This window comes from Microcaecilia unicolor, chromosome 1, assembly GCF_901765095.1.
Source record: "Microcaecilia unicolor chromosome 1, aMicUni1.1, whole genome shotgun sequence".
NCBI classification, from domain to species: domain Eukaryota; kingdom Metazoa; phylum Chordata; class Amphibia; order Gymnophiona; family Siphonopidae; genus Microcaecilia; species Microcaecilia unicolor.
In genome coordinates, this window is record NC_044031.1 from 163,716,792 (window position 1) to 163,741,863 (window position 25,072).

Below are 25,072 nucleotides of genomic sequence, written 5' to 3' on the forward strand. Positions count from 1 at the left end.
TTCCCTGGTGGTCTAGTGACGTCGAGGCAGGAAAGAGCCCCCTCTTTCCTGCCCAGCGCGCTGCTCTGCATCCTCCTGTATGCTGCCTGTGACGGTCTTTGCGAGATTCAAAATGGCCGCCGAAAATGGAACTGGCCTCGCGAGACTTCAATTCTCGGTGGCCATTTTGAATCTCGCCGAGACCGTCACAGGCAGCATACAGGAGGATGCAGAGCAGCGCACTGAGCAGGAAAGAGGGGGCTCTTTCCTGCCCCGACGTCACTAGACCACCAGGGAAGATAGCGTGAGTAAGGGGAGAGGTGGTGACAGAGCCGGGGGGGGGGGAGGGGAGGTAACCCTAGGGAGGGCGATCCCGAACTCGGAGGGAGGGAGGGCTGGTGGCCTGCTAAATCTCTACCTTCGGACTATAAGACGCACCCCCCATTTTCCTCCCAAATTTGGGGGGGGAAAAAGTGCGTCTATAGTCCAAAAAATACGGTAATTGGTAGTGAAGGGTAAAGCAACGATGTAACATATAGGTAGGTAAAAAAGTAGGAAGAGTTAGAAAGTAGGTGATTGATTTAAAGAAAGTTGAACTTGAGGTCAGAGAGATGGTTAAATGTTATTTCAGCTAGGGTAGGAATGGATAAACATGTCCTGCTGCAGTATGGGTGCAAAAACCCAAAGATTATATAAAATCAGATAGTGCATAAAATAGTTCTAGTAGTACAGTCAAGACAGACACATAGACAAAACAAACCTTGAAAAACTTTATCTCATGATTAAAACATCAGATGGTCCAAGTATGACAGTGAATGTATGAGAAAAAATGGTCTAAAGAGACACATGGAGGAGAATATAATCAGAAAATAGTCCACACAACCAAAATGAACAGTTTAAATAACTTATCTATATAGACTATTTTCTGATTAGATTGTCCTCCATATATCTTTCCCCCCCCCCCCCCATATTCTTGGCATTCATTGTCATACTTGAACTATTAGATGCTTTATTCATGAGGTAAAGATTTGCGGTTGGTTCTGTCTGTGTCTACTGCTGCCTGTAGTACTTAAATTATTTATTTTATGCACTATCCGATTTTATATAATCTTTGGGTTTTTGTACCCATATTTATTTAATCCTTTGAGGGTCTTTGAATTTCAGCTAATTTTGTTTATATGTTATACATTTATACAATCATATTTTTAAGATGTTAACATCTAAGTATATATACATGGTTGTCCTTTTTATACATTTATATAATTGTGCCTCTTTTTTAGATGATTATACCTGTGGACATATTTGCCATCTTTTAGTGTAATATTCTGATATTAATTTTTATATTAGCTTATAATTTTGTAAATGTATGCCGAAACACAGCACTGTGCTGAGTCCTTATTCATCAGTAAACTGTGTGTTTGCACCTTTGAAACTCTTCTGGTTTATCCTTTGGAATGTATTGTCCATTTCCCACTGTTCTCTACCTCTTGCATTCTTCGTGGGACCTTGGTATTCTTCCACTACAGTGGACTGTGTTGTGTTCAGTGGCATGTAAAACATATTTGGTGGCGAGTTTTACATTTTTAATGCAAATTTATGTACATCTTTATTTCTGTGAGATTTTATTCTTACTTTGTTCCTATAGGCATCCCATATTTTCATGAGCTGTTGGATGTGTGAAAAAAAATTTGGATGTAATAAGTGACTACTGTAAACAAATATTTTTGTAACCTGAAAATCAAAAATGTAAAAGACTACAGTCTAAATCCAATAGTGAGTCATAACAGGTCTTTGTTTTTGTTTAAATGATATAACATATAAACTATGTTTGTTAGGGTAGGGTATAAAACTGCCACGTTCCTGAAGACTCCCTCCCCCCATATTTTGGCTGAGGCTAAATGTATAGAAAATGTCCCCATCTCCCTTAAAAGTCAAAATCTGTCCTCTTTGTGGTCTGCTCCTGATTATCTCAAAAGTTATTCCGTTAAGGGGCAGGAGTGATCCCTATATACTCCTGCCCCCTTGTAGGGTATGCTGGGGGTAGGTAACAGTGGAGCTGGAGTTTTGCTATTAAGGGAGTGGGGCTTGGCAGAGGGAGCATATGTTTGGCATTTTGACTCTGCATGGGACTGAGAGGTTGGGTGCCGCCTCCCCCAGAAGAGCTGTTTTGCTTGTTTAAGATCTAATCACTTTGACACACATTTTTGCAAAAGTATGCTTTCGTTTGCATGACTTTGGGGCTCATTTTCGAAACACTTAGACTTACAAAGTTCTGTAGGTTACTATCCATAGGTTACTATTGAACTTTGTAAGTCTAAGTGCTTTGAAAATATTTGCATCGTAGCAGCTCATTAATGAGGCATTTACATTTTTGCAAGTAATTGACTATACTTGAAGTTTTACACCTCCAAAACTCTTTTGAAGTCACTTTGAAAAGGTGTGCCTCATGCAGAAAACAGAACAAAATGCTGATATTCCAACACTCATTTTTTGTGTCTGATATGCTTTTGTGAATTGACTTCTTGCTTTGGTCTCCAGGTTTGGTTGAATTCTTCTGTTGTCATGCACATATGCAATGATCTCTCTTCTAGCACATATTTTAGTGGAACTGGTTGGCAAATGAGGATTGCTATTCACCTGAAACTGCATAGTTGCCATCCAGATTGCTAGTAAGAGAAATCAAATCAACATTTTTCTTTTGCATAAGATCATTCTGTTCCAGTATATTTAGATTAAGAAGTTTCACTGTTCAGACCAGTGGGTTGTGCTTCCCAACCAGCAGATGGAGACAATGAACATTGAAGGTCAGTGACATCACCAGCACTATAAGGATTGGTGGGATCCTGTATATCCCCAGTATTCTCTGCTTCCAGCAGATGTTTGCAGATTGGTTTGGTAGAACGGCAGTTTTCATCTGATTCCCAGAGATTTGGTTAAGGCACTGTGGATCATGTCCAAGGCAGTGGCTCTCAAGGACCTTATCCTGAGCCTTGGAGGAATTTGTGGCCCCTGGGTCATGGCTGGAGTAGTCCTCTAGTGGACTGGTTACCTGGCAGTGAGTGGTCCTAGGATCCTGGCTGGAAGGTGGGGTAGTAAGTGTTGAGGAGGGGTTGAGTGGGTGCACTGTTTTGTCTTGTGGCTGCCTGTTTTATTTTCCTACCCCTCCCCCAGTTGGGGCAAGTATTAAAACAACAAAACAAAAGGCTGCTGGGGGAAGTTTAACAGCAGGCATCAGAAATGCTTGCAGGAGCTCTAGGGTTCCAACCAGGGACAGCTAGGGGAGTGATCTTAGATTGGGCTGGGAGTCCTGAACTTTGAGGGTTGTGCGCCAGCATCTGCATGTGGCTAGTGCTGTGGCAAGTGGCAGCTAAGTTCAGCTTGTGATGGAAGAAAGTGTTGCTAGTAGAAATCTGCAGGGTAGTCAGTGGTTATGGCAGCTGCATCAGTAGAGGATAGCTGAAGGCTCAGGGGATAAGGTGGCTCAGGCAAGCCACAGTGTCACATTTCCCGCTGCTAGTAAATTCTCCTCAATCTTATTCTACTTGTCTCCTGCAAGGCAGTTTGCAGCAGGGGGAGAAGTCTTGATGGTAGGATTGCTCTGGGTTCCTGAGGGTTGCACTCATGGTGACGTGGTCAGCTCTTTAGTCCTGAGACCACAGCGGTTGCACATCACTAACTGTGTGCAGTAGGCCTCTTTTCATAGAGCCGAGCAGCATGGGGAAGGTCTGGAAGAGATGCAGTCTGAATAGATATAGAGTGGACTCAGAGCCTCAAGGGGGGTGGCCAGAGTCATCCTCAGCTTAGGGTACAAGACCTTGTTGCTAGAGGAGCACCTCCTTGGAGTCAGATGGTTCCCCAGCAGTGTCCTGTTTAGATAAGATGGGCAGATTATCTACCTGTCTCTTTTCTCCTAGAGAGGCCGGGGGGGGGGGGGGGGGGGGGGGGGGGGACTCATAAAGGTTATAGTCGGTATATAGCAAAGGCCTTATGGAGAGAGTCACAGGTTTACCGTGATTCTTTACCAGGACTGTCTAACATCACTTAGTCACATTTCCCCTTTTTATTAGCAAAGCATTAAGTCATAGGTTAACAGGTCGGTAGTTTTACATCGTAAATCATAAAACACAAGCTATGCATAATCATTTGTTCAGGTTATTCTGCTATCACTAGCGGGTCAGTGGGGATTCCAGCAAAGTTCAACAACAGTGAGCAATTCCAGTAAAGAATCTGGCTATTTTAGAGTAAGGAACTCTCTTTGCAGCTAGTGCACATTATTTTTCAGGCACATCTGCGTGCTCAGGGGTCTGGGGATATGTAGGTTGAGGGTGTATATCATTCTTGGTTCCCTATTCTTTCACAAGACATGCTTGTCCTTAGTGACAACTTCCAGCATCTGGACAGGACATTTAGTTACAAAACAGGCTTAACCTATTTGTTCAGTGTTCCATCTTATTATCCATTCTAACTTTTAACTCCTAATACTCCCTTCTGGACTGAGAGGCACCATTCTCATAATTGTTCTCAATATCATCACCTCCCACCCCCCCCCCCCCTTTGATCACATATGTGATCATAAATTTGTGCCAAGCAGCCTAATTCAATTTGGGAAGGAGTGTGTGATCCTCTTGTCATGATCTGTTGTACTAGCATTTTAACACTAGGCTTGGACAATAGGTCTCCAGTCATCTGCTACATAGAGCAACAACAGTTAATGATCTGGGCCATAACTATTCCAAATATGGTGGTTGTCATTGTACGGAGCAGTCTGATATTTGGTAACTAGCTAGTGAGCCAGCCAGTTGTCCTCTGTATTGGAGTGTTGAATGCTCAAGGATAAATTTCGCTGGGATTTTCAATTTTGTTAAATTAAAACACAGTTATCAGTCAAGTTAAAACACATTCCCTGATATTCCTTATACCCATGGTTAGCCCTGAGAATAAACTAATCAATTACCAAGCCGTAATAAGAGAAGAGAAGGGTTAGGGGTATGAACTTCACCTAGATAGTGGAGCACAGAAGAGGAGAGAGGTTTTTGCAATCCATCAGAGCATAAAAGTTAGTTGCACCTTTGAGTGCACAGAAACAGGACGGCACACCTATAAAACAAGTGGCTAGAGTGCTACTAGCAGACAAGGGTACTTATTAGTTAGAAATCAGAAATGTTCAAGGCTGAGCTAATAGAACCCACAAATTTTCAGTAGCTTCCCTTTCTGGGAGAAGGGATACAATCAATGCAAATAAGAATTGGAGATATACTATAGTAAGTATTGTATCAACAATTATAGTAATAATGGTTATAGTTATTTTTACTAGAAAACAAATGAAACACCAATCTGCAACAGAGTATCTGACTTCACTTTCTTAGCCCAGTTGGTCAAGGGGCTGACGAAGTTCAATGTCAGTCCTACTTTGGTATATTCAAGTATGCTTTAAGGCCTCATCCTGTCACATCTAAGGGAAGAATTCAGTAAAACCTATCTCTCCAAGGAAAGACTACTGTCCACATGCTCCTCTAAAAAGGGCTTGACCAGCGCAGACTGGGTTATTTTGAACATTTTCAGGCTATACTCTCAAGTAGAGGTGTTGGGACCGGATTGACCATGCTAGAATCTTTTATGCTCACGTTCAGCATTCCACTCTCTAATCCATACATTTTCACCTCTGGATATGGAAAGTGGTTGAGTTTGTCATGAGGTAGCATCTGTTGCAGTAGCCATGGCCCCCTTCTCTTTATCAGTAGGTGAACTTCATTTTCTTCACTGCACTTGTGCCAGGTCTCACTTCAGTTGGGTAGCAAGGAGAACAGAGAGAGAGTCTCTTGAAAAGAGCACAAAAATATGGAACAGACATAAGATTCAAAACAAGATGAATATGTCCAGTTAATACACACATTTCTTTCATCTGGCCTTTCGCTGTTTCTTCAATTTTCCACAGACTTAGTAGTCATGCCAATAATACTCACAGAATGAAACTTGTGCTAAAGAAAAGAATAAAGTCCTAAAAACAAAAATAGAATTTAAGTTCTTTTCCGGCACAGGCATAAAAACAAGCTGTAAAGCTTTAAGGTTGTCTTATAAAATTTCACTTCAATTGTAGACCAGTGATTCTTGTAGTACATGAGCCTGCAGCAGTTATTCAGTTCCAGGTAGCTTGATAAGGAAAAAGTCTCGATGTTGAAAATTATATGGATCCATGGTGAGCCTTGATATCTGGCTATGAGCCTTCTTTGCAGTGTTTTAGCGAAGACTTGAGCTGTGGCACCTTTCAGGTAGCTGGTGTCCTTTGAAAAAACTGTGAATAGAAGGTTTCAACTAATGTTAAGGTTCTGCAGAAATGCAGCACTTGTTAAAAACAGTACAAACTGTTAAAACAAACACATCCACCATCCTCACCATTGTTTGCAATGTGGGCCTCATATTTAGGCCACGGGTCAGTCTTTACATAACTTCTAGCAAACTTTGTTGTTGTTATTGTCCTCATTTATATTTTTCCAGTTAGGATGCCTAGCGGTTAACAATTAAGATAACCTCCCAATATATGAAGAATGTACAATTTAAAAAATATATAAAAATCAAGAATAACTATAAATTACCAAATAAAACATTTACAAATCAGTCTAGAAATAATTGATGAGTGTTCTTATTTGCTTTAGTAGCAGGCCAGTTCACTTGAATTTCATTGAATCAGTTTATATACTGTCACGCCCCAAGGGTGTTGGCTGGAGAGTCAGGTTGGTTATGGTTAAGCTTTATTTGATATACCACAATTCGTATATCATAGTGGTTTACATTAAAATCAAATTAAGAAAACAGAAAAAGGATGTCAATAGGACAGGAGAAATTAGAGAACAGCAGCAATCATACATAGACTTTAAAAAAAAATGCTAATAACCAGTAAAAAAAAACCTCCCCCAAAACAAAAAACATTTAGTACCTAATATTACACATACAACCAGAACAGAACATGGCCTGCTGCCACTTGGAGAAAGAAGGAGTTTACAAATTGTTACCGAAAACCAATTGGAAGAGATGAGATTTAAAGGCTGCCTTAAACTTGGGGAAGGCCAACTTGAGATGGAGCACTGATGGAAGGGAATTCCATAGGGACGGGGCAACACATTAGAAAGCAGATTGGTAAACTCTCTTATCTCGTGGTGTATGGTGAAGGGATATGTAATCGCCGATTATTTAAGGACCTGAGAAGTTTAGGGTGCGCATATAGGGTTATTGCCGTTAAGAGGGAATCCCTGAGGACAGTGTTTTATGGATTAGGTTAAGAATTTTATGCTGAATGCGGAAGTTGATCGGGAGCCAGTGGTGTTGAATGAAGAGAGGAGTGATGTAGCTGAATTTCTTAGCACGGGTAAAAAGTGTAAAGCTATGTTCTGTATTTGTAGTTGATGAATGTCTGAGTCACACCAGAATAGATGGTGTTGCAGTAGAAATAGAAATGTAGCGTGAAGAAGAGTCATTTGCGAAATTTATCAAGGAAGAAACCAATAGCATGGAATTTTCCAGAGAGATGAAGCAGAATCTAGCAAGGCTTGCGACTTGTGGACCAAATGATAATTCATTATCGATGGTTATTCCCAGGTATCTAAACTGTTTAGTTCAGTGGAGTATCTTACAGAGAAGGGGAAAGTAATGGGGTGGTCCTATTACCTGTGATTCAGCAAGCGGTGGTCTTTGAAGAACTGAAAACTAGCTTGCTTGTTTTGGAGAAGCCAAAAGGAGATTTTATCTAAACTAGATTGAAGAGAGGAAATATTGGATTGAGAGCTTTGGTGAATTAATAAAATGTTGTTGGCGTAGTAATATGCTTTCAATACCAGTTTTTGAATGATAATAGTTATTAGGTTGAGGTAGATATTGAGTAAGAGAGGAGCCAAGAATGAGCCCTGGGGCACTCCATATTTGAGAGGGTGAGAGACACGATAGGTCATATGTTATTTCATTCGCTGATACCCAATCTGCGAGAGAAGATGTGAGCCCACTAATCTGCGGGTGAGCAAAATGGAATGGTCCATGAGATCAAAAGTTGTGGATAAGTCTAACTAGATCAAGAGCGCAAATGTCCCGCAATCCAGAGATTGATGAAGATCGTTTTACAGTGAGGTTAGGATAGTTTCAGTCCTGGGCAGTCCTGGGCGGAAGCCTGATTGATAAGAATGAAGAATGTTTGAATGATCTATGTGCTGAAAAAGTTGTCAGAATACTACTTTTTCCAAGATTTTAGAAACAAAACATAGATTTGAGACTGGGCAATAACTAGAGGGAACAAATGGGTCAGCCTTGGGATTTTTGAGAATTGGCTGAGCAATGGCAGACTTCTTTTAGTGAGAAAACATCTGTTTGGAGACTGCTTTGGATCATAAGAAAAAGTAAAGCAGTCAGTCTGTGGTGGGGAAGGTTAAGCTATTTAGATGGAACGTCATCAAATGCACAGGTTGTAAAGTTCATAGTTGGGAAGATTGTGTCCACAACAGTAAGTGATGGGGCATTTTTCTCTTTGTATCTAATCTTTTTCCAGTTGCTAAAGTACCTTAATCGTTTATGGCCCCTATTCACATTCTCTTCCTAGCTCTGTCCCTTCCTAATCTTTTCCCTCACCCCCTACCTCTCTCCGCTACAGGAACTCACTTCCCATCCATTGACTTCATCACCTCACCTTCTCTCCTACCCTCTTCCTCCCTCTTGGCTTTTAATCTCCGTCTCTTTCTTCCCTCCATTTTGCCTTCCCCATTCCACCTAAATACCTCTCGCCTTCGACGCCTTCGTGGCCACACCTCTCCTACTCTCCTCCGCTCTCTTTTACTCCTTCTCTTACTCTCAGCTGGTGACATCAATCCCAATCCTGGCCCTCCTCACCAACTATTATCCAAACTCTACAGATCTCACCGTGACCTCTCTAACCTCATCTCTATTCCTCTACTCCCCTCCTCTTCTCTGCCCTTCTCTTGCGCCCTATGGAATGCCCGCTCTATCTGTAACAAACTCCCCTATATCCAGGACCTCTTTATCTCGCGTCACCTCCATCTGCTCGCCATAACAGAAACCTGGCTCTGCCCTGATGACTCTGCTTCAGTCGCAGCCCTGTGCCATGGCGGTTATCTATTTTCACATACTCCTCGCCCTGCTGGCCGTGGGGGCGGTGTTGGACTACTTCTCTCTCCCTCCTCCAGATTTCAACCCCTTCTTCCACCTCAATCTCACTGTTTTTGCTCCTTTGAAGTCCACTCTATCCGCCTTTTCTCTCCTCTGCCTCTTCGAATAGCGGTCATTTATCGTCCCCCTGATAAGTCCCTTTCATCCTTTCTCAGTGACTTTGATGCCTGGCTTGCCTTCTTCCATGATCCTTCCTCCCCCTCTCTCATCCTTGGTGACTTTAATATTCCTGCTAATGATCCTTCCAACTCTTATATTTCCAAGTTACTCGCTTTAACGTCGTCCTTTAATCTCCAACTATGCTCCACCTCCCCCACTCATCAAAATGGTCACTGTCTTGATCTCATCTTCTCCTCCAACTGTTCACCCTCTAGTTTCCTTGCCTCCGATCTTCCCCTCTCTGATCACCATCTTATAACTTTCACACTTAAATCTCCTCCCTCCCAGTCCCGTCTTATCCTATCTAATTTATCTAGGAATCTTCACGACATTGACCCTTCATCTCTATCCTCCCATGTTTCAAACCTCCTCTCTACTGTGGCACCATCCACGTCTGTCAACGAGGCTGTTTCTTCTTACAACAATACTCTATCCTCTGCCTTAGACACTCTTGCACCTTTGATGACCCGCCCTGTAAGGTGTACAAAACCCCAACCTTGGCTGACTTCTAATATCCGCTACCTACGTTCCTGTACCCGCTCCGCCGAACGCCTCTGGCGGAAATCTCGGGCCCTTGCTGATTTCTTACACTTTAAGTTCATGCTGACCTCCTTCCAATCTGTTCTTTTACGTGCCAAACAGGATTATTATATCCAACTGACCAACTCTCTTGACTCTAATCCTCGACTTCTCTTCACCACATTGAACTCTCTCCTCAAGGTGCCCCCTCCCCCAACTCCCCCTTCATTATCTCCTCAGACCCTTGCTGAATTCTTTCACAACAAGGTTCAAAAGATAAACCTTGGTTTCTCTACCTCACCACCTCTCCCTCCACTAGTCTGTTCCCCTCTCTCTCCTTCCCCTCATTCCCTTTCCTCCTTTCCTGAAGTTACTATTGAGGAAACTACACTTCTCCTTTCTTCCTCAAAATGTACCACCTGTTCCTCTGATCCCATTCCCACCCACCTTCTTAATGCCATCTCTCCTGCTCTTATTCCTTTTATCTGTCACATTCTCAACCTCTCACTTTCCACTGCGACTGTCCCTGCTGCCTTTAAACATGCTGTGGTCACACCTCTCCTTAAGAAGCCTTCACTCGACCCTACTTGTCCCTCTAATTACCGACCCATCTCCCTCCTTCCTTTTCTCTCCAAATTACTTGAGTGTGCTGTTCACCGCCGCTGCCTTGATTTTTCTCTCCTCACATGCTATTCTTGACCCACTACAATCTGGTTTTCGCCCTCTCCATTCAACCGAAACTGCGCTTACTAAAGTCTCCAATGACCTATTACTGGCTAAATCCAGAGGTCAATATTCCATCCTCATTCTTCTTGATCTTTCCGCTGCTTTTGACACTGTCGATCACAGCATACTTCTCGATACCCTGTCCTCACTTGGATTCCAGGGCTCTGTCCTTTCCTGGTTCTCTTCCTACCTCTCCCTCCACACCTTTAGTGTTCACTCTGGTGGATCCTCTTCTATTTCTATCCCTCTGCCTGTCGGCGTACCTCAGGGTTCTGTTCTTGGTCCCCTCCTCTTTTCTATGTACACTTCTTCCCTTGGTACATTAATCTCATCCCTTGGCTTTTCCTACCATCTCTATGCTGATGACTCCCAAATCTACCTTTCTACCCCTGATATCTCACCTTGCATCCAAACCAAAGTTTCAGCGTGCTTGTCTGACATTGCTGTCTGGATGTCTCAACACCACCTGAAATTAAATATGACCAAAACCGAGCTTCTCATTTTCCCCCCCCAAACCCACCTCCCCACTCCCCCCGTTTTCTATTTCTGTTGATGGCTCTCTCATTCTCCCTGTCTCCTCAGCTCGAAACCTTGGGGTCATCTTTGACTCTTCTGTCTCCTTCTCTGCTCATATCCAGCAGATTGCCAAGACCTGTCGTTTCTTTCTTTACAACATCCGTAAAATCCACCCCTTTCTTTCCAAGCACTCTACCAAAACCCTCATCCACACCCTTGTCACCTCTCGTTTAGACTACTGCAATCTGCTTCTTGCTTGCCTCCCGCTTAGTCACCTCTCCCCTCTCCAGTCGGTTCAAAACTCTGCTGCCCGTCTCATCTTCCGCCAGGGTTGCTTTACTCATACTACCCCTCTCCTCAAGACCCTTCACTGGCTCCCTATCCGTTTTCGCATCCTGTTCAAACTTCTTCTACTAACCTATAAATGTACTCACTCTGCTGCTCCCCAGTATCTCTCCACACTCGTCCTTCCCTACACCCCTTCCCGTGCACTCCGCTCCATGGATAAATCCTTCTTATCTGTTCCTTTCTCCACTACTGCCAACTCCAGACTTTGCGCCTTCTGTCCCGCTGCACCCTACGCCTGGAATAAACTTCCTGAGCCCCTACGTCTTGCCCCATCCTTGGCCACCTTTAAATCTAGACTGAAAGCCCACCTCTTTAACATTGCTTTTGACTCGTAACCACTCACCTCCACCTACCCTCCTCTCTTTCTTCCCGTTCACATTAATTGATTTGATTTGCTTACTTTATTTATTTTTTGTCTATTAGATTGTAAGCTCTTTGAGCAGGGACTGTCTTTCTTCTATGTTTGTGCAGCGCTGCGTACGCCTTGTAGCGCTATAGAAATGCTAAATAGTAGTAGTAGTAGTAGTAGTAAATCTAGGCTTAAAGCCCACCTCTTTGCTATTGCTTTCGACTCCTAATCATGACTCTCTTACTCAGTACCCTCACTTATCACCCCCACCACTGCAATTTCCCCACCCATAGCTGTCTGTTTGTCTGTCCAATTTAGATTGTAAGCTCTGTTGAGCAGGGACTGTCTCTTCGTGCTCATTTGTACAGTGCTGCGTAAATCTAGTAGCGCTATAGAAATGTTTAGTAGTAGTAGTCATGGTGGTGAAATGCTAGGAACAGGTACAGAAGAGGCTTTTTTGGTGACAGGTCTCATGATTCCTGTTTAGCAGACATAGCCGCAGGGTCAGTGTGTGGAGGTCAGAGATTAAAATTCAGGTTCCCTCTTGTGGAGTTGGGGCCTCATTTTGTTCAAGTCCTGGCTGACTGTATCCAAAAGGTACTGGTGGTGGGCTTTAGGGTCAGGTTCTATGGGTCTCTGGTGAAGGCCAGAAGGGTGAACATTCAGTGAGGCGCCAGAGCTGTTGCCTGCTAAAATGGCCCAAGATTTCCAGCGGAGGCTCAGAGGAGTGATAGATACTAATTCTATTGTTCTTTTTGGATCAAGACGAGGACAGTAGAGGCCAACTGAATTTTGGCTTCGGCAGGGTTTTGCTGAAATTGAAACTCGCCACCCATTCTTTAGCCCCCCTGACAAAAAAAAAACCCTTCCACCACTCCCAGGCCCACACTGGGCCTACCTTAGGAGACCTGGTGATCTAGTTGCTTAACTGGAGCAGGAATGATTGCCAGTTGCCTTCATTACATTACGTTATTTACTTCTAGTCTGCATATACCTGTTAAGTTCTATACGGATTACATAGTAAAGACTGAATTTACAATTTAAAAAAATTAACCCCACTTAATAACAAAAGAGAATGTCTAACCCAGATGTTTAAATAGCCAAGTTTTCAAATACTTCCTGATAGGATAGATAGACATTTAAATAAAGATATCTAGGCAAGTCATTCCAAATTGCTTCAATGTAAAGAAAAGAAATTTTAAATATTTTCATGTATTTTATACCTTTAGGCGATTGAAAATGTAATAGCATTTGGTCTCTTAGCTTTATAAGGGAATGGGAAGCAGATTCAGGCTCTTCAAACAGAAACCAAGGGCCACCAAATATAAAATTCAAACTTTTAATTGATGACTTTAGATGATGACTCGACATGGTAGTTTCAGCACAAACGTGCCTGCCTTAGGAGTCTCTTAAAGGTATTGTGAAAGTGACAAACACAAATAGATATGCTTTCTGTTGCCTATATTCCATTGCTGATGAAGTTCTTGAAAAAGACCGTTCATGAAGAGAAAAGATAGTGCTCATCTTTGAGACTATCGGTGAATGCCAGTTAACAGCATCTGAAGAGTTAGCAGTAGTGTCAGAGGACTGGAGAAACGCAGATGTGGTCCCTGTCCACAAAAGCAGAAGTAAGGAGTAGGTTGGGAGCTACGGGCTGGTTAGTCTGACCTCTTTGGTGGGTATGTTAATAGAAATGTATCTAAAACAGAGGACAGTGCAGTTTCTGTAATCCAGTGGATTGTAGGACCTGAAGCAGCATGATTTTACTAGAGGTAGATCTTGTCAGATAAATCTGGTTGATTTCTTTGACTGGGTGACCAGAGAGTTGGATTGAGGGATAGGACTAGATGTGATTGTCTTAGATTTCAGCAAAATATTTAATACCATTACTGCATACTAAACTGAATGCCTTTTGATATGGGCCCTAAAATGACTGGGTTGGAAACTGGTTCAGTAGAAAGTGACAAAGGATAATGATAAATGGCGTTCACTCTGCGAAAACGGATGTTACCAGTGGTGTGCTGCAGGGATCAGTTCTTAGTCTGCTTCTTTTTAACTTAGAAACATAGAAAAATGTAGGCAGATAAATACCATATGACCTATCCAGTCTGCCCATCCATGCCATCTACGTGCCCTATGACTCCCTTACAGATCCTATGTACTTGTCTTAAGCTCTCCTGAATTCAGATACTCTTTTCGTCTCCACCACTTCCACCAGGAGGTGGTTCCACAAATTCACCATCCTTTCTATGAAGAAGTATTTCTTCAGGTTACTTCTGAGTCTGTCCCCTTTGCTTTTCATTCTATGCCTCCTCTGCTCTTCTCCAGTCCCCCAGGACCACACCTGACTCTAGAGAAGCATTGAAAAGGCCAGCCAGTGGAGCCGCTAAAACTTCCCTGTGTTCCTTCAGTACCCTCGGATGTATGCCATCCAGCCAAATCGCTTTGTCTATCTTTCATTTAGCCAGCACCTCACAAACATTTATGGAACTGATATTATGAAGGGCTATCTGGTAAAGTTTGCCTTTTTGTGGATGGTACTGAAATCTGCCATAGGGTAGGCACCTTGGATGGTGTGGATAACATGAGGGAGGGATCTAGTGAAGCTTGAAGGATGGTCTAGAATTTCACCGCTAAGATTTAATTGCAAAAAAAAATGCAGGATTAATGCCTTTTGAGCTACAAAAATCTGAGGGAGTGGTACACTATAAGGGAAAGAACTTCTGTGCACAAAAGAACAACAGGACTTGGGGGTAATTGTATCTGATCTTAAGTTGACCAAATAGGTAGAAAAAGACACCTATTGTGAGCACCACCCATAAGGGGGCTCAAGAGGCATCATGATGGCTCCAACATCATCTGTGCATCTAGCTGCAGTTCCATACAAACCTCATACTTCTGGGATCATTTTGATAAAAGGGAACACTGTAGAGGGTACATGGGTTCTTGTCCATGGTACCAACTCCAGGGTCACTGCCATGAAGCCCAGCAACTTGAAGGCATTTCCAGGCCCTCTGGACACTCCACATTTGAGATAGCAACCTCCATGACCTGACCTCAGCCTAAACACCTTGCCACCTGGTTATCAAAGTACATTCACTGACACTCCAGTGGCCAGGAGGGAACCAGACTGCTCTTGTTATAACTGATAAACCAGTCCAGTAGCACCAAAACCTAGACCACTCTGGTCAAAGCCACTCTGGCCTAGCCCTCCAACTCGGTATTAGCCAGCCATCCAGATACTTAAGTACATAAGTATTGCCATACTGGGACAGATGAAGGTCCGTCAAGGCCAGTATCCTGTTTCTAACAGTGGCCAAACCAGATCACAAGTACCTGGCCAGAAAGCTTAGGGAGAGGAATGGGCACCAGGACAAAGCAGGTGATAGTTCTCTATACAAGACTCTATAGCTGCACAGCACATGCTTGTGTTTCTTTTATTGTTGCCGCAGGCTTAATGAGATGCAGTGGCAGAAGGTAGAGAGGGGGACACTAATGGTGCCTGGAATCACAAGGATTCTCATTAACCCTGAGAAGGCTGTGTCACGTTCCCTGTCTATGCATAAGGTTACCATATGGCTCCAGAAAAAGGAGGACGGATTGAGCGAGCCGGGTTTTACTTCCATTGCTTTCCATTGAAAGCAATGGAAGTAAAACCCGGCTGGCTCAATTACTTCCATTGAAAGCGATGGAAGTAAAACCCGGCTGGCTCAATCCGCCCTCCTTTTTCTGGAGCCATATAGTAACCCTATCTATGCAGAGTATGGGCACTGGAGGATCGGACGGCCATCTTGGTTTTGGGCTTGTTCCAGGTTTAGGCGGCCATCTTAGTAGGGGGCAGCTTAAGTTATGGCAGCCATCTTGGAGTAGGGCAGCTTATTTATTTATTTTTGTTACATTTGTACCCCGCGCTTTCCCACTCATGGCAGGCTCAATGCGGCGGGCAATGGAGGGTTAAGTGACTTGCCCAGAGTCACAAGGAGCTGCCTGTGCCGGGAATCAAACTCAGTTCCTCAGTTCCCCAGGACCAGCCCATATTTGGGCATAGGGTGTCACCGATGGGGGCAGCCATCTTGATTTCAGCTGTGCTAGCTTGGGCCTAATTTCTACACTATTTAAGACTGCCCTCAGTCCTTCTGTGCTTCGGCTTCTACTCAGTTCGCTGATTAGTTGCAGTGCTTTTGGATCTGCTACTGACCGCTGCCTGTTCCTGGATCTGCTATTGACCGCTGCCTGGTACTGACCTCTGCGTGTTCCTGGATCTGCTATTGTATGCTGCCTGGTACTGACCTCTGCCTGTTCCTGGATCTGCTATTGTCTGCTGCCTGGTACTGACCACTGCCTGTCCCTGGATCTTCTGCTCTCTGCTGCCTGGTCTAACCCTGTGGACTTTGTGCTGGACTTTGTTCTCTCTGCTGTTGGCTACCCGCACTCAGGGTCTCAAACCCTGGGGAACGGTGGGAGACTAACAGCCCGGTGAGGGGTTTCCCTCATCGAGTACAAGGGCTCACCTCTCCTTGCGGAAAGCATTACAGGCTGGTAAGACTTTGACACCACATTTTTGAACTTGCCCTTTAGACAAAATAGGGAAGACCAAAGAAGCAACAAGATGTTGACATTGAAACTTCATGCCATGTCCTGTAAGTCTATTGTCTTTTTTTTTCTGTGCTACCAATATTTCAACAAGTAGAGACAAAGGAGGGAGGTATATCACAACCAAACAATACCCCCAAATAATTAAACACCGCTCTCCAAAACTCCTATTCCTCTCTACATTCCCAAAAGGAGTGCAAAAATGAATTATTGCCCTGCTTACACTTCTGGCACACAGGGGTCTCCACTGCCCCTATCTTAAATAACACTAGGAATTACTTTTTTCATAGAGATGGTGGATGCCTGGCATTCTCTTCTGCAGGAGCTGGTGTGGATAAAAACAATGATGGAATTCGAAAAGGCGTGGGATATACACAAAGAATCCCTATATAGAAAGAGGTTGAAATGAAAGTATAATCTTCACTAACTTTTAAGTCGGAGCCACTTTGGGTCTAGAAGAGCTGAAAGAGAGCTGACAGATTATCTTCTTATGTGGTACTATGACACCATCCAATGTGTACTGACATCTAACTTTGTCAGAACATCTGGCCTTGGTCACACATGCAGAGGACATACATAGCCCTTCTTTAAATACAGGATAAGTGACCACAAACTAAAAACATTAATGTAGGATGTAAACTGAAGCCCTAAGATACCAGACTCTGCGTGCGGAGCAACACCAGAGCAATAGAAAGAAATGCATTTCCTCCTGTACAGTGTAAAATATAAAGACAGCAAATGTAAATTCTCAGAACTGACATTGCAATCACTAAAATGAAAATAAAATCATTATTTCTACCATTGGTGATTTTATTTTTCTAATAGTCTTGTTCCCAGTCTCTGGATCTGCTTCCATCTGTGCTCTTTACTTAGTTTCCAGGGCTTCCTATCCATTTGCTATTTTTTTTCTCTCATCTTTTCTTCACATCCTGCTGTACATCCATATGTGGTACTGTTTTTTCACATTATTCTTTCTTTCATCTTTCTGCTTACTGAAAACCATTTAATTTCCCATCCCTGGGGGCTGCCATTGTCCCTTGGACCCTGCATTGATGAACAGTGTGTTAGAGTATTTCCAGTGAAAGTAAAACATAAATGACTCTAGCAAATCAGTCATAAAGAGCATAGCATTTCCACTGTTGCTCCATGTCATCTGGGACAAGTCACTTAATTCTCCATTGCTTTAGGTACAAATCTAGATTGTAAATCGTCTGGGAACAGGAATACCTACTGTACTTGAATATAACTGACTTTGAGCTACTACTGAAAACGTTTGAGCTATATATCCAAGATCCCAACCATCCCCTTGCTCTTCTTATAGAGATTGGTGCTTTCCCTGAATCTGAATACTCCTTAACTGGCTCTATGCATACATTACAAGTTCATATTCGGAATTCTTCAGATAAGAATGCTTTTCTTTAACCTTCAATTTGCTGCTCTAATTTTCACAAAAGGATGTGGGAATGATGAGATTGCTGGCAATACAAAGAATCTTGTTTATATTTTTGTCTGTTTTTCTTAGATGGATTTGTAAGACTGTAATTCAATTATTTTCAACTTAAAATGTTCCCTGTTTTCATTTACACACTTAAACTCCACCTGCTAATCTACCTCTCAGGCTTCAAATCCTATTCTCAGTTCTCTCCAAACACATTTGTCTATCTTGGTCAGATTGTGAGCTTCACAGAGCAAGAACTTCCTCTTGTGTCTCTGCGCAGCACTACAAATGCCTTGTAATGGTGTTCTAAAAGTGATCAGTGAAAATTTTCTTCCAAGTGAAATATACTCCTGTTCCATATCATCATGCTGATCAATCCATAGACTGGTGGGTTGTGTCCATCTACCAGCAGGTGGAGATAGAGAGCAATCCTTTTGCCTCCCTATATGTGGTCATGTGCTGCCGGAAACTCCCCAGTATGTTCTCTATCTCAGCAGGTGGTGGTCACACACAGCAGCAGCTCTGGCTAGGTCTCCAAGCCTAATTCTTAGGTTTTGTTGAGTACCTGGGGTTGAGGGCTCTTCTTGAGCAAGTGCAAACCTGGTGGTGCCAGGTCCCTCCTTTTCGCCCCCCTCCTGCTGGCTCCGTTAAAAAAAAAAAAAAAAAAAGAAAAAAAAATTGAACGTCCTTTTAGGGCGTTTATTTCAACGTTTATTTCAACGTTTATATCAGCGTTTATTGCAGCTGCTCACTGGGACACCAGTTCGTTACAGCTCGGAGCGAGAAGCAGGTAATTTTACCTTTTTATAGCGGGCAGGGGGTTCCCCGTTCGGTCTCCACGTGGCTTTTGGCGTCGGAGGGCGAGGGCGCGAAGATTCGCTCCCCGGACAGCGTGTGTGCGTCTAGCGGGGATGCGGGGGTTTTCAAAGCCTGAATCGCCTTTGTTGGGCATCAGTTTGGAGTCTGGTCAGTGTCCCGGTTCTTCCTCCAGTGCGCCGGTTTTTCCCGCCATAAGCGCCCATCCCCCGCTGCTCGCCCACTCCATGTTGGCCAGCCACTCTGCTCGGACAGCTTCTTCTTGGGCCGCCCTCGAGCTGGGAGACGTTAATGCTATGGTCTTCCTTGATTCGGGCGACGGCAAGAAAGTGGCCAAAGTTAAGCGCCGTTCTTCCCGCGCGGCTCCTCGGAGTTTCGCGCCGGACGCCATTTTGGATGCGCAGCATGTTTCTCCCCCGCTCTTGCGAGCGCCGGTTGAGGGTGCGTCTAGGGCCATGGCCCAGGCGGCAGAAGTGCACAGTCTAGGGGGTTTCTCCTCTGAGTTCATTTTGCTGCTGCATCAGGCTTTTCTTATGATAAACGCTGCCCTGGCTCCCCCCTCTGATCAAGGGGCTGAGGCCTCCGGAAGCAATCGCCCTCAGGTGGACTTCCAGGCCCTAGAGGGCTCGGTCTCCTCTGATGTAGATGAGGGCAGCGTATCTGAGTTCTCCCAACGGTCCTTTGGGGCTTCCTTGGAGGAGACGGATTCCACCTTCCACGTGCATGAATGCACACCTTGATTTCGGTTCAAGGGGATTTCCCAGAAGCGAGCCTTAAAATGGCTAGGGCTATGTCCTGCCTCTATCCTCTGCCTGAAGGTGAATGGGAGGCCTTTCTTGGGCCTACCGTGGATTCTTTAATCACTGCGGTGACTAAGAAAATGGCGTTGCCGGTGGAAGGTGGCACGGCCCTAAAGGACGCCCAAGACAGGAGTTTGGAGGCGGCTTTAAAGTCGTCCTTCGAGGCGGCTGCTTTAAGTTTACAGGCCTCAATTTGTGGCTCCTATGTGGCCAGGGCGTGCCTGACGCTTGCGCAGCGGGCTTCCCCCTCGGATCCTTCCTTGAGGGCTGATTTGGCCAGCCCTGGAATCGGGCTTGGCCTACTTGGCAGGCTGGCTGTATGATGTCTTGAGAGCCTCGGCTAAAGGTATGGCTCAGACAGTCTCTGCACGGCGGTGGCTTTGGCTGAAGCATTGGTCTGCTGACCACGCCTCTAAGTCTCGCCTGGCTAAGTTGTCTTTTAAAGGCAAGCTGCTCTTTGGGGTCGAGCTGGACAAGATTGTGACCGATCTCGGTATGTCTAGGGGAAAGAGGTTACCGGAGGTCAGGGCTCGGGCCAGTGGTGCCCGCCCCGGTTCCTCCAAAGGACGGTTTCAGGAAGCCCATCGGTATTGCCCGGGCAAGTCGAGCTCCTCTGCTCCCTCTTCCATCAAAAGGAATTTCTCCCCCAAGCAGCATTCCTTTCGCAGAGACCGCCGTCCCGGAGGTGCCTCCTCCGGTCCTCCCCCAGGGTCTCGTACCCAATGACGGGGCGCTGGTCCATGGCCCAGAGCAGATTGGAGGACGCCTATCCTCGTTTCTGGGCGAGTGGACCAGGGTAACTTCAGACGATTGAGTGCTGGAAGACATCAGAGATGGCTACAAGCTAGAGTTCTGCCGACCCTTAAGAATCGGGTTTGTGCACTCTCCCTGCAAGTCTCCGGTCAAGCTGTGGCAGTGCAGCAGACTTTGGACAATCTGATCCGCCTGGGTGCAGTCGTTCTGGTGCCAGAAGATCACCCTGGCAAGGGACGTTACTCCATTTACTTTGTGGTACCTAAGAAAGGAGGTTTTGTCCAGCCTATCCTTGACCTCAAAGGGGTCCATCGGGCCTTGGAAGTTCGGCACTTCCGGATGGAGACTCTCCGCTCTGTTATAGCGGCAGTGCAGGCAGGGGAGTTCCTGGCATCCTTGGACATCAAGGAAGCTTACTTGCATATTCCCATCTGGCCTCCTCATCAACGCTTTCCGCGTTTTGCAGTTCTGAGGACACTCCCAGTTCAGAGCCCTCCCTTTCGGGTTGGCTACTGCTCCGCGGACTTTCTCCAAATTATGGTGGTCATCGCGGCCTTCTTACGCAAGAAAGGAGTACAAGTCCATCCTTATCTGGACAACTGGTTGATCCGAGCCCCCTCTTATGCAGAGTGCGGCAGAGCTTCAGACCGAGTGATTTGCTCTTTTGAGCTCCCTGAGGTGGATCATCAACTGGGAGAAAAGCCAGCTGCGCCCGACTCAGTCCCTGGAGTATCTGGGAGTTCGATTCGATCCCCAAGTGGGCAGAATGTTCCTGCCAGACAGTCGGATTGTCAAGCTTCAGGCTCAGGTGGACAAGTTCCTAGCAGCCTCTTCTCTTCGGGCTCGGGACTATGGGCAGCTGTTGGGCTCTATGACGGCCACGATGGAAGTAGTGCCCTGGGTCAGGGCCCATATGAGACCTATACAGCTGTCTCTGCTGCAGCGATGGACTCCAGCTTCGGAGGATTACGCTGTGCGCCTTCCCTTGGATCCAGCGGTGCGCAAGGCGCTGAGCTGGTGGCTGAGGCCAGACAAGCCGTCCGCAGGAATGCCTCTTGTGACCCCGGAGTGGGTTTTCATCACGGCGGACGCCTCTTTGTGGGGCTGGGGAGCCCACTGCTTGGGAAGGACAGCGCAGGGGCTCTGGTCCCCTGCAGAGGCAGAGTGGTCTATCAACCTCCCGGAACTCGGAGCCATTCGGTTTGCGCCTTTGGAGTTTCTCCCGGGCCTGGCGCTGAAGCCAGTACGGGTCCTGTCGGACAATGCCACGGCTGTGGCCTATGTCAATCGCCGGGGAGGTACCAGGAGCGCCCCTCTAGCCAAGGAGGCCATGAAGCTATGCCTGTGGGCGGAAGCAATCCTGGAACAGCTGTCGGTGGCCCACATTGCGGGAGTCATGAATATTGCTCAGGCGTTTTTGGACATCACGAAGCGCTGGGGCCAGCCGAGCCTAGATCCGATGGCGTCTTCAGCCAATTGCCAAGTGCCGCGCTTTTTCAGCAGAGGACGGGACCCTCGATCTCTGGGAGTAGATGTTCTCCCACAGTGGCGGACACAGGAGCTCCTCTTTTTGTTCCAACCTTGGCCCATGTTAGGCAGGGTGCTAGGCCGGGTGGCAAAGCATCCGGGCCGGATAATCCTGGTGAGTCCGGATTGGCCCAGACGTCCCTGGTATGCGGAATTGATCAGGCTTACAGTGGACGGACCTCTGCAGATGCCAGCGGAACGGGGCCTGTTGCATCAGGGTCCCGTGGTGATGGAGGATCCCTCCCTTTTTGGTCTTACGGCCTGGCTATTGAGCGGCAGCGTCGGAGCAAGCAGAGCTTCTCAGACAAGGTCATCGCCACTATGCTGAGAGCGAGGAAGCGCTCTACTTCTGATTACGCCAGGGTTTGGCGTACCTTTGCATCGTGGTGTGAGGCAGGCTCACTTTCTCCCTTCACTGCTCCAATTTCATCAGTGTTGGCGTTCCTGCAAGACGGTCTGGAAAAAGGCCTGTCGCTCAGTTCCCTTAAGGTCCAGGTAGCGGCTCTTGCTTGCTTCAGGGGTCACCTGAAGGGTGGTTCCCTGGCATTGCAGCCAGATGTGGTGCGCTTTCTCAAAAGAGTTATTCACCTGCGCCCGCCGCTGCACGCAGTGGTACCTGCGTGGAATCTCAATCTGGTGCTAAGAGCCTTGCAGAAGCTGCCTTGTGAACCCTTGTCGAGGGCATCTCTGAAAGAATTGACGTTGAAAGCAGTCTTTTGGTGGCTATCGCTTCAGCCAGAAAAGTTTCCGAGCTCCAGGCGCTATCATGTCGAGAGCCCTTTCTGCAGTTCACTGAGGCAGGAGTGTCTATTCACACAGTGCCTTCCTTCCTGCCCAAGATTGGTCCTCGCTTCCATGTGAATCAGCAGCTATGTCTACCCTCCTTTCGTAGGGAGGACTACCCAGAGGAGTACTCTGCTCTCAAATATCTAGATGAGACGAGTCATCATCAGATACTTGGAAGTGACCAATGATTCCGGAAGTCGGATCATCTGTTTGTGCTGTTCGCAGGTCCTCTTAAGGGTCTGCATGCTGCTAAGCCTACAGTGGCACGATGGGTCAAGGAACCCATTGCAGCGGCTTATGTGGCCGCAGGGAAGGTGCCGCCTATCCAGCTGAAGGCTCACTCCACTCGAGCACAGGCGGCCTCGATGGCAGAGGCCGGGTCCGTTTCCTTGGAAGAGATTTGTAGGGTGGCAACTTGAGCATCAGCTCATACCTTCTCCAGACATTACCGCTTGACTGTGGCTGCTCGGGCGGAGGCCCGGTTTGGAGCTTCAGTGTTGCGGTCAGGGATTTCTGTGTCCCGCCCTGGGTGAGTACTGCTTCGGTACATTCCACCAGTCTATGGATTGATCAGCATGATGATATGGAAGGTAAAATTATGTATCATACCTGATAATTTTCTTTCCATTAATCATAGCTGATCAATCCATAGCCCCTCCCAGATATCTGTACTGTTTATATTCTGGTTGCATTTCAGGTTCAAGTTTAGTCTTCAGTTCCTGTTCAGGAGGACTTCGTGTTCAAGTTTTTTCAATTGGATTCTTCAGGAGTTGAGACGATTTTGTGTTACAGTGAGCTGCTGCATTCCTCTCCCCTCTGTTTTACGGGGCTGGATTGAGATCTAAATTCTGCCGGCGCTCCCTCCCGCTTCGTGCGGCTGTAGGGCAGCTTTGTACCCCTCCCGCTTCAGTGGTGTTAGGGTCAGTCAGCTCCTCCCGCGGTTGCAGGATAAGCCAGATCCCCCCGCATCGGCGGGTGTGGTGTTCCGCCCCCGCTCCGCGGGGATGAGCTGGACAGATTCCCCTCCCCCACTTGTGTGGGGATGAGCTGGGTTGATTCCCCTCCCCCGTTTCGGTGGTGGTGAGCTGGGCAGAGTGTCCCTTCGTGGGTGTAATTCTCTAACTGCTGAGTCCTGCGGATGGAGCTTTGATATCGACATACTGAGGAGTTTCCGGCAGCACATGACCACATATAGGGAGGCAAAAGGATTGCTCTCTATCTCCACCTGCTGGTAGATGGACACAACCCACCAGTCTATGGATTGATCAGCTATGATTAATGGAAAGAAAATTATCAGGGTATGATACATAATTTTACCTTCATTGTCATTCAGTCAATCGCTGTGGTGTCATTGGGTAGAAGGAAGATTTCACAGAGAACAGCTAGTCATTCATGTAGGTATTCTTTGTGTGTATCCACCCTTACCTACTCAGAAGAATAAGTGACATCTAACTGCTGACTCATTCTGAATGAAAAGGAATATGCAATTGTGATTTGACTTGTCACTTTTCTTTTTCTTTGCAGGCCAAACAGTTTTTAAGCAGCTTGATTTTTGAAAAACAGATAAGAGTGTGTCATAAAGTGATCTACAAGGATAACACTGTTGTAGTTCAGGCAGAGTTTGGGAACACAGATATTGGTGAGGAAGTGGCAAAGAAGGGGTTTGCTGAGAGGTGCAAATCCATTTCCAGCATGAACTACAATGGTGACAGAAAAATGGATGACACCGTGTGTCAACCCAAGAACACTAACTTACCATCCCCAGTATGGAAGAACAGATACGTGGAAAACATTCCTGTGGTAGAGCAACAGAATGTCCAGTTAATCAATAGACAGAGAGTGTGTTTCAGTAACCAAAGCTCTCCAGAGAGGAGGTGTGAAAGAAATGCACTGTTTAAAAAGTAAGTTGAACAAAAGCAAGGAAGAAGGAAGGAAGGGAAAAACTGAGAATTAGTAACAGAATCAGTCTTCCTGTTTTATTCTATGGGAGGGGGATGCAGATCAGTGTTGGTAGGCATAAACTGATCTTCACTGTGTGCATATATAAAATAATTCTCCTTTATAAGTAGTTTGTATGTAAGTTTCATCAATTTTTATGGACCTTTATAATTTGAATAATAGTGACTGCACCAATGGGTAATCATGGGTCCTTCATCTTAAATGAGTTTATATAAACTTTTTTTTCTCCAGCACATATACAAAGTATATTTCCTTGTCATCAAGTAGATGAAGCCATTACGTATGGGTTGTGTCCATCAACCAGCAGGGGGAGATAGAGATCACTCAACTTTTCACAGTGCCTCATGGCCAGCCAGCTCCACTGCCTCTTCAGTATTCTCTATCTCCCCAAGCAGGGTGGCTGCAGCTTCTTCGAGCTCCATCAAAAATCTGCCTGGGGGTGGCTCCTGGCTTGCCAGTTGTTAGCCGGGGTGTTAGAGGCTATAGCAGCTTCACTTTGAAGGCACATATGTTAGCCCTTTCTCTGCCTTACCCATGCCCCCGTGTATGTGGACATATTAGCTTGCTTTTCCCTGTCCTTTCCCACTCCAGTGGATGCAGGCACATTGGTTCGCCTTTCCCTGCCTTTCCCACTTATCT

The 25,072-nt window shown here is 45.7% G+C and overlaps 1 protein-coding gene across 7 annotated transcripts in view; it reads left to right on the top strand.

Annotated features, from left to right (window-relative positions):
* Positions 1 to 25,072, top strand: part of STK31 (serine/threonine kinase 31) — a 330,310-nt gene that overhangs the window by 87,787 nt on the left and 217,451 nt on the right. For all 7 annotated transcript variants that reach the window (XM_030201926.1, XM_030201936.1, XM_030201906.1 and 4 more), the window contains one exon: positions 23,999 to 24,375. In XM_030201926.1, the coding sequence (XP_030057786.1) occupies positions 23,999 to 24,375 (377 nt within the window). The remainder of the gene's footprint in view (positions 1 to 23,998; positions 24,376 to 25,072) is intronic.